Here is an 8661-nt window from a genome sequence, read left to right as displayed (position 1 = left end):
GATTTTTTTTCCATGGAGAAAAATATGCCTAATTCTGGTGAACGAAAAGTTGAGTGATAAAAACAAAGTAATTAATTAGGAACCCCTATGGATTATATACGTAGTCCTGATTAGTAAAGTTATAGGAAGAGGGAGAGATTAAAGAAGGTTAGGAGGAAACGCCCACACTTTTGCTATACGATGGTTAATCTCAGTCAATCAGACAGCGAGTCGAGGGTCTGAGCTTTGGTGGCAGAAACATTCATCAGCTTACATTACCTGTAGAATAGAGAGAAGAGATCGACGATTAATGTGTAGTTGTTGGCATTTCAAGGATGGGCAATTCTTATAACTGTTTCTATCCTTGCACTTCGAAGCTTTGCAACTCTCTAACCTCTCATGTCTTTCCCGGTAAGTATGACCCGGCATATTTTAAAGGACAGGTTCTTTGCTTCCTCCAAAATCTTTAAGTGATTTCCATAGTCTTATCATCCATTTCATTGACCTCTTTATATTTCAATAGAAGGCTGGCCGGGATGTGAACTTTTGTCCTTAACTGGAGCCTCCAACATAAAGAAAAATCGCCGCGGTCAGAGAAGGGATGGTTGGAAAGGGTGATACCTAGAGATTGAATAAGACGAGAAGTATTTTTATTTCACTATGGCTAATCGAAAGTTGGAAAAAATAGCCAAGATTGCAAAGTTAAGTGTTAGTAAAAGATAGTTGATAGCTCGCTTTCGTTATGATGAGTATTTGACATTTAGACCCTTGGGAATGACCATAATTAAGAACGGGGCTGTACTCTAATAACGCAGTCAAGTAAGACAGCGCTGTACTCCCAAATAACGCAGTCAGGGAAGACACATCACACTTTATATTTGAAAAATCTTTGAAAACATGGTTCTCGGTCTACATTTGAAATATCCTCCAGGTGGAACGAAAGGCTCTGAAGACCCTGTAAAGTATTAACAATGAAATCAAAAGATGCAATAGATATACTGATAAAAGTCTTTACACCCGAAGCCAAATTTGTTTGTTTACTTCTCACAGCCATCAGAAACTATGTTGTTTCTTGCCTCAGTAGAAAAAGAAAGGCTTAGGTAAATACGTACAAAGTGTACGAGACCAGCCTTTTTATGTGATGGGTACGTCGATTTGTGGACAACTTTCCCAAGCAGTTTAGCTACGCATTTGAACAACACAGGCTGGTTGTGTATCTTGTTACACGACTCTCCGAAACCTCATTAGGTAAACCACTGGAAGGTACTAGGTTTACAGAGTAATTTATGCATTTTACGTACATTGACACGACGATCACGTTTGGCTGAACCTTTTGTAGGATTCTTTGTATATTACGTGAGCGCTTGATTTGTTCCACAGTGCCTCCAGTTTTTCTTGTGTAGCCACTGATGGAACTGCTAACAGAGATGTCGTTCAGTTGTAAGCCGTGTCACCAATGGTTACTTAAATGTTTCATATGACCTCGTTATTTCGATGATTCTTTGTGATGATCTTAGTCTTATATATATATATATATATTATCCCTGGGGATAGGGGAGCAAGAATACTTCCCACGTATTCCCTGCGTGTCGTAGAAGGCGACTAAAAGGGGAGGGAGCAGGGGGCTGGAAATCCTCCCCTCTCGTTTTTTTTTTTTTTTTTTAATTTTCCAAAAGAAGGAACAGAGAATTGGGCCAGGTGAGGGTAGTCCCTCAAAGGCTCAGTCCTCTGTTCTTAACGCTACCTCGCTAATGCGGGAAATGGCGAATAGTTTGAAAGAAAAAAGATATATATATATATATATATATATATATATATATATATATATATTTTTTTTTTTTTTTTTTTTTTTTTTTTCCATACATATTCGCCTTATCCCGCGTTCGCGGGGTAGCGTTAAGAACAGAGTGAGCCTTAAAGGGTATGTCCTCACTTGGCCCACCTTTCCGTTCATTTTTTTGGAAAAATTATAAACGGGAGGGGAGGATTTCCAACCCCCCCCTCCCTCCCCTTTTAGTCGCCTTCTACGAAACTCAGAAAATACATGGGAAGTATTCTTTCTCGCCTATCCCCAGGGATATATATATATATATATATATATATATATATATATATATATATATATATATATATATATATATATATGAGAGAGAGAATGAGTGAGGAAAGATTGACCAAGAGGATATATGTGTCGGAGGTGGAGGGAACGAGGAGAAGAGGGAGACCAAATTGAAGGTGGAAAGATGGAGTGAAAAAGATTTTGTGTGATCGGGGCCTGAACATGCAGGAGGGTGAAAGGAGGGCAAGGAATAGTGTGAATTGGAGCGATGTGGTATACCGGGGTTGACGTGCTGTCAGTGGATTGAATCAAGGCATGTGAAGCGTCTGGGGTAAACCATGGAAAGCTGTGTAGGTATGTATATTTGCGTGTGTGGACGTATGTATATACATGTGTATGGGGGGGGGTTGGGCCATTTCTTTCGTCTGTTTCCTTGCGCTACCTCGCAAACGCGGGAGACAGCGACAAAGTATAAAAAAAAAAAAAAGAAATATATATATATATATATATATATATATATATATATATATATATATATATATATATATATATATATAAAGACTGCCTCGCTTTCTTACTTCACAGATTGGAGCTGCGTCACTTGATTCTTGCGATGATATTAAGGTCTCGGTTCGGTCTTCAGGGGTTATTCAATCATTGCGCTAATGGTGTTTTGTATTTCTTTAACAAGAGTTCCAGGAATCTGGTCCTGAGTTGAGTGCCGCGGCATGATGTGATTAACGAACTCAGATGTGAGCAATGTTAGGATCGCTATTTTAGTGGTCTTTAGGGGGTTGTTTCTTCCGGGTAAGTTTTAGCCCACATCATTGATATCCATACTGAGCTCCGTGCATACTCCCTCTTCTGCTCTTAGTGAGCCTCTTGTCCTTGAGGCCCCTGCTTTGAACTTTGTGTATGAATTATTTTATTTTCTCTCGCCAATTGCCTTTGCTTTTGATCAATTGCAAAAAAGTTTCCTTTTATGTTTTTGAGTCTATGGGAAATTTCCTCCACTTTTGATAGGTGAGCTGCGGCCATTAAGGTCTCCCGCTCGTTTCTCTTCCATAATGAATGGTGCTATGTATGTACGAATCCAGACTTTTCCATATGATTTGAATTTTAGTGCATGCTTGAAGGGCTCGTTTGGTCAACTATTTCAGATATTTCTATACCATTTTGCTGCTCAGATGTTATTCCCATTGTATTGCAGGTCGTTCATTGCTTATGTCTTCCCATTGTTATATATCTGGTTTGAAGTTGGGGTAAAATTCATTCACGTAATACTGTTTAAGTTACATGATGAATTTATATGATTGATAAAAAATTTTCAAATGTATTTTGTATATGAATGTGTGCTTGAGAGAGTTACGTGATGAATTTATACCATTAATAGACTTGTTTCATTTGTATTATGCTTTCCGGTTGCTTCCTTTTGCTGATAGCCTGCCTAGGAACTAGGAAGGAAAATATTATTTCGTTTCTGTGTCCCTAGCAAAAACTGACTGGCATATATGTAGTTTGTAGAGTCAATCAGTTAATTCATCGACGTCAGTTTGCCTTTCCATCCATTTGTCTGTGGTCAGTAACAAAGTTCACACTAGCACATGGGACATTGGTTATAGATCTCCAACTATTAAAAGCTTCAAGAAAGCCCATACATACGTTGATTGTGTACGTACATACTCTACTACGTCTGCTCATACTGTCTGCTCGTGTGTGCTGTGTCTGTCCAAGTAGAAAATGTAAGCAAGAAACCCCATCTGCAAACATGGTTTAATGTTTAGTTTCTCTTGAAATCAGTTCCTCCATATTTTCATCGTTCTTCCTTATGGTATGATGTTACATTTTGAGAGTAACCAGTGTGAAGTGATGCCAAGTTTGGTGATGCCAACTTTACAGAAAAAATGCACAGCTTGGATAATGCAGCATGCTGCTTCATCGTAGGTAATGAAAGGTTTTGGCTTTCTACAAATGACAGATTCTTGAGTCTGCAGTATTTTCCAAATGTGGAAAAATACTTTCATTGGAAAGAAGGAAGCACCATGAGAGCTGAAACTCACACTTCTTTGACGTAAAAGGTGTACATATAGGCCATCTTACTAACACATGGGATCACACCCGCAGGACAGATCGTATTATGTTTCTGCTCTAACCTTATTTTTTCTATCACCTGCTTGGCATTCCAGATGCTGAGGAACCATTCTGTCCATTGTAGTCATAGCCCGTTATCAGATGTCATACCTTGGTTTAGTGAAGGTGTGTTTAATCGCATAACTACTTGATGGACTCGTTTATCTGCATGTAAACAATTCAGTGGTATAAATTCTATAACTTTAGGTTTTGCAGAGTTACACCTCTTGTAAAAAAGTTAACCTGCTTATAGCAAAGAAATACTACCTCTATACATAAAACTCGTACAGACTGTATTGTTATTGTTGCATGAATGAGGCCATTTGTGGGACTGACCCCATTTTACTTTATGTAATTAGTACTCAGGGGTATGACAGATGACTGCATATATACGGATTGGAATTATTACACATTTCTCTTAAACTCATTCCACTGTTCATGACATACACCAGAGCTCTGTAACTCATTGTTGATAAAAACCCATAAGAGAGAGATCTGATCAGATTTTACATTCACATATGGGCATAGATATAGATATTTAGGTATCCAAGGTATCCTATATTAGCCTAACTTGAATTAACTGATTTGTGTTTCATATGTTTTTTTGTTTTGTTTTGATTTCCCAACAATATTTCCTCCCATTCCTATTTCAGTTCCAGTAACTATGCTGCACTGCAAGCAACACGTGTTCCATGGAAGCTAAACGTTTTCGACTTGATGTCGTGATCTAGGTATTATTAATGATATCTCCTGAACTAGCTGTAGTGTAGCTTCATCAGATTATACAGTATTACTTTGTCATAGCTGATAAAACATATTGTATTGTCATTACAGATTTTTGATGATGTATACCTGCTACGGCACCGGAGAGTGGCGCGACGTTCAGCTGACCCATCCCAGACCCATCACGACAATCTCATGTCTGAGCCTAGCGTAAGTACACACTCATTTCCCGATTGCCTCTCGCTTTATATTAAGACTTGATTGCCTCTCCTTTCTCTTAGTCTTCACCTTCCAAACATACATAGAGGCTTGCTCACAGTTGTACTGTGCTATCTAGTTCTTTCTACAGGGTTCCTTTCTTTGACCTCTGACCTTCCTCTCTTCTTGCCTCCAGTCTTTCCCCTCTTCTCTTTCCCTTGTCACTTCCTCTAATGAGTTTCTTATTGTACCATCCCATATGAAATCAGAAAGAAAAAGAGCAAAGAATGTACAGGAGATTTAACTTCAACAGCAGCATCATTCATTAGATATGAAAAAATAACTGCCAATCAGTCTTTGGAATGACATTGAGTAATGTGACCCAGTAACTGGCAGTGGAACTTAGCACCCTAACTTGTTTGAGCAAGGGAGGAAAGAAGCCTCCTCTTTGCCATCTTTGCTCAGGATCCACCACTGTTGATTTCAGAGGGCTTAATGAAACTAATATATCACTTCTTCCCGAAGATTAATGATGAGGCACATAAGTACTCGTACAGGAGAGAGGCCTTATGAATATGTACAATATTAAAAAACTTTTTCCCTGAAGATCGATTTGATTCATGACACTGTTCATACAGGAGAGAACCCACATAAGTGTTCCCATTGCTAGAAGACCCTCTTCCAGGAGATTCATACAGGAGGGAAACTATATGAATGTTAACAATGCCAAAGACCTTCTCTCCTAGGGCTCTCTTAGTGCAGCGCTCAGCTATTCACACAGGAGTGAAGCCATATTAATGTATAGGGTCAAAATGACTTTTTCTAATGGAGTACTTTAGTAACCCATGTGAACATTCATGAAAGAAAGAAGCCATAATAATGTTTGCATTGCCAGAGGCCTTCCAGAGATGTAGTTTTGTGGAGCACACAATTATTCATGCTGGAAAAACTTTATGAATGTTCACAGTGTTCAAAAGACAATCTCCTTTTAGAGTGATTCTGTGCAGCACTTGACTTAATAAGGTGAAGAGCTATACAAATGTTTGTACTGCTTAATGACCTTTAGCTGCAGGAGTAATACAGTCAAGTGTATTACTGTTTAGACTAGAAAGAGTCTAAAAAAGAATGTTCAGATTGCCTATAGTTTTAGCTAGACGACTACTTTAGTTCAGCATGTAAAAGTTCACATGGATAAGAAGTCTCACCCACCCATTGGTAACTCTGATCAAGGCTTCCATTAAAAATCTGGTCAGGCATGCCACAATTCTTGTCATGGTGAACATTGGTGTGACAAGTTGCTTCCATGCTTACAGGCATCTAAGGATTGTTTGATGTGTCATTTGCAAATAGAAAAGCCTGATGGTCTTAAGGAAGTGAAACTGTAGGTTGATGGTGGTGGTGCAGAGTCCATAACCAATAAATGGACTATTATCCAAAACTGTTCAGAATTGTCCTTTTTTCATATAGAGAAACCTAGGTAGATGACATGACACTGTTAAGGAAGAATAGCAAACTTCATGCGACTCATCTCTGATGACATTACAAAAGAAATTATGCTACTGAGTCATTCTTTGATTTATTACACAGTGAAGCGACAACCTACACAACAGCCAACGAACTTGACCCTGGATTCCCAAAGTGGATATGATATCTAGTGGATTTAGGTAGAATACTTTGTTGTCATAAATTTTCTGTGTAGAGTGGTGATAAGTTTGTATCTAAATCAGTTTGTCTATTTTGAGTTCTAACTCATTTTTTGATTACATCTAGAATGACTATAATGTTAATGAAAATGGTTCTTGTTTCAGTGCTGATGTATAGCTTTGAAATCCTTGTGTATATTATTCAGGATAAGTGAGATATATGAGCTGAAGGGACAAATGACTTGTGTAGTATAAATGGAATTAGGAGGAAGATGAAGATGTGAGAAAGTTATGTGGTGTTTTGAAGTGATCAGAAGGGTTCGTGGATGGAAATCTTAAGATGGTTGTACCTCCAGACATGACTATATTCAACAGTGTGGTGCCATAGTTGATTGGTGTTACTATAGCACATGAACACAAAAATAAGAACCTTTAGTCTGTGGCTGATGTATTCAGTTTACTTTGGAGAATGAGTTAATCAGCAAGCCAACGGTATATCACACGACCACCAATGAACATGCTGTTTTGCCTATATGATGCATGCTGTGCTTATCAAAGGCAAGATTCTCTAGGACATTAAAACTATTGAGTTTACTTTTTGTATTCATCTGTGTTGTATTGAACCACTTATTTCAAAAGTTATTTCAAATCATTAGTTTGATTTGCAACTGTCATTAATAGTTCCCCTGTTTATGACTTCAGTTCACATTGAGTCTAATAAATTTCACTATGAAATAATTCTTGATGTCCTTCTCTTCACACTTCCTGAATAGAAGAAAGGTGGTCACTGGAATTCTTTTCTTTCTATGGCATCACATGGAAAATCCATTCTGAAATCTGCCCTCAATGACAAGTTGCTTTGTATTGCATAAAAATGAGAGGTAATATAAGATGAAGTGGCTCCAGTCCTATAGAATAAGAAAAAAATAAGAAGATTGTTCACTTTTAAGTTAACTTACCCATATGGTTGGATTCCTCCCCACTTAATGGGAAAATTTCCACTGCCACGAGGCCTCATACTAGTGCATAGGGCAGGTTAGCTCAGAGCTTTTACAAGATTTCACCAAACACATCTCTTTTGATAAAAGCAGTGCAAGAAAGAAATGGATCAAAGGAATCTTGTGGTTATCCCTGTCTCTCTAGCTCTCTCATAAGGTAGGAAAGTATTAGAAAATGAGATAGAAACGCTGAAGCAGAAGCCGTAAAATTTGAAAGCCTTTAACATCAGCAAATACATGCAAAAAACTGTTCAGGGAGAATATAATCTTTAATTTATCCTAATGCAAAGAGAAAGTCATAGTGTGTCTATTATTGGATTCTGTTTATATGCAAAGAGTAAGTCATAAAATGCATCTAGGATTGGATTCTTCTTACAGGAGGAAGAATCATGCATGTTTAGCCGCAATGAACAAAGTTGTGACATGGCAGTACAGATTGTTGTTCAGTGAGCCAATAAATATGTGACTGATGATCCAGCAGAGGAATTCTTGTTAACAGTTCTCCATATGTGAGAAACATGTAAGAATTTAGCTCTGATCCTACTTTCAGCCATTGACAGAATACCTCTGCAGTGATCTAGGACTAGACTCTAAAGACAATAAAATCTTTTTTATTATTTTCAATCCATAGTTTTAAAATTGCCAACATACCTTCTCTTCATGAATGGAGGAGCAAAACAGATTCTAAAAGCTTCAGACTAGTTGAACTAGTATATCATACCATAATGTTTGCTAACAAAGAAATAAGATTAGCAGATGCATAAAATGAAACAACTTCAAGACCATGATTTTTATAACTTGATTATCCTTTCATATATAAATGTTCATCCATTAGGTTAGGATTCTAGACACTGCTGATTAGATTTCTTTATACATTTAGACAAATATCAAGAAGTGATAATGCATTTCATGTACATACAGAGGATAACTT

General features: G+C 37.7%; 1 protein-coding gene across 4 annotated transcripts in view; it reads left to right on the top strand.

The window, feature by feature from the left end:
• The first annotated feature begins 5004 nt into the window (after positions 1–5004).
• LOC139747379 (furin-like protease 1) overlaps positions 5005–8661 on the top strand; it is a 315203-nt gene continuing 311546 nt past the window's right edge. For all 4 annotated transcript variants that reach the window (XM_071659635.1, XM_071659633.1, XM_071659634.1 and 1 more), the window contains exon 1: positions 5005–5101. In XM_071659635.1, the coding sequence (XP_071515736.1) occupies positions 5087–5101 (15 nt within the window). In that variant the 5' untranslated portion in view covers positions 5005–5086. The remainder of the gene's footprint in view (positions 5102–8661) is intronic.

This window comes from Panulirus ornatus, chromosome 68 (assembly GCF_036320965.1).
Source record: "Panulirus ornatus isolate Po-2019 chromosome 68, ASM3632096v1, whole genome shotgun sequence".
NCBI lineage: Eukaryota > Metazoa > Arthropoda > Malacostraca > Decapoda > Palinuridae > Panulirus > Panulirus ornatus.
This window is presented reverse-complemented; position numbering and strand designations above follow the sequence as displayed.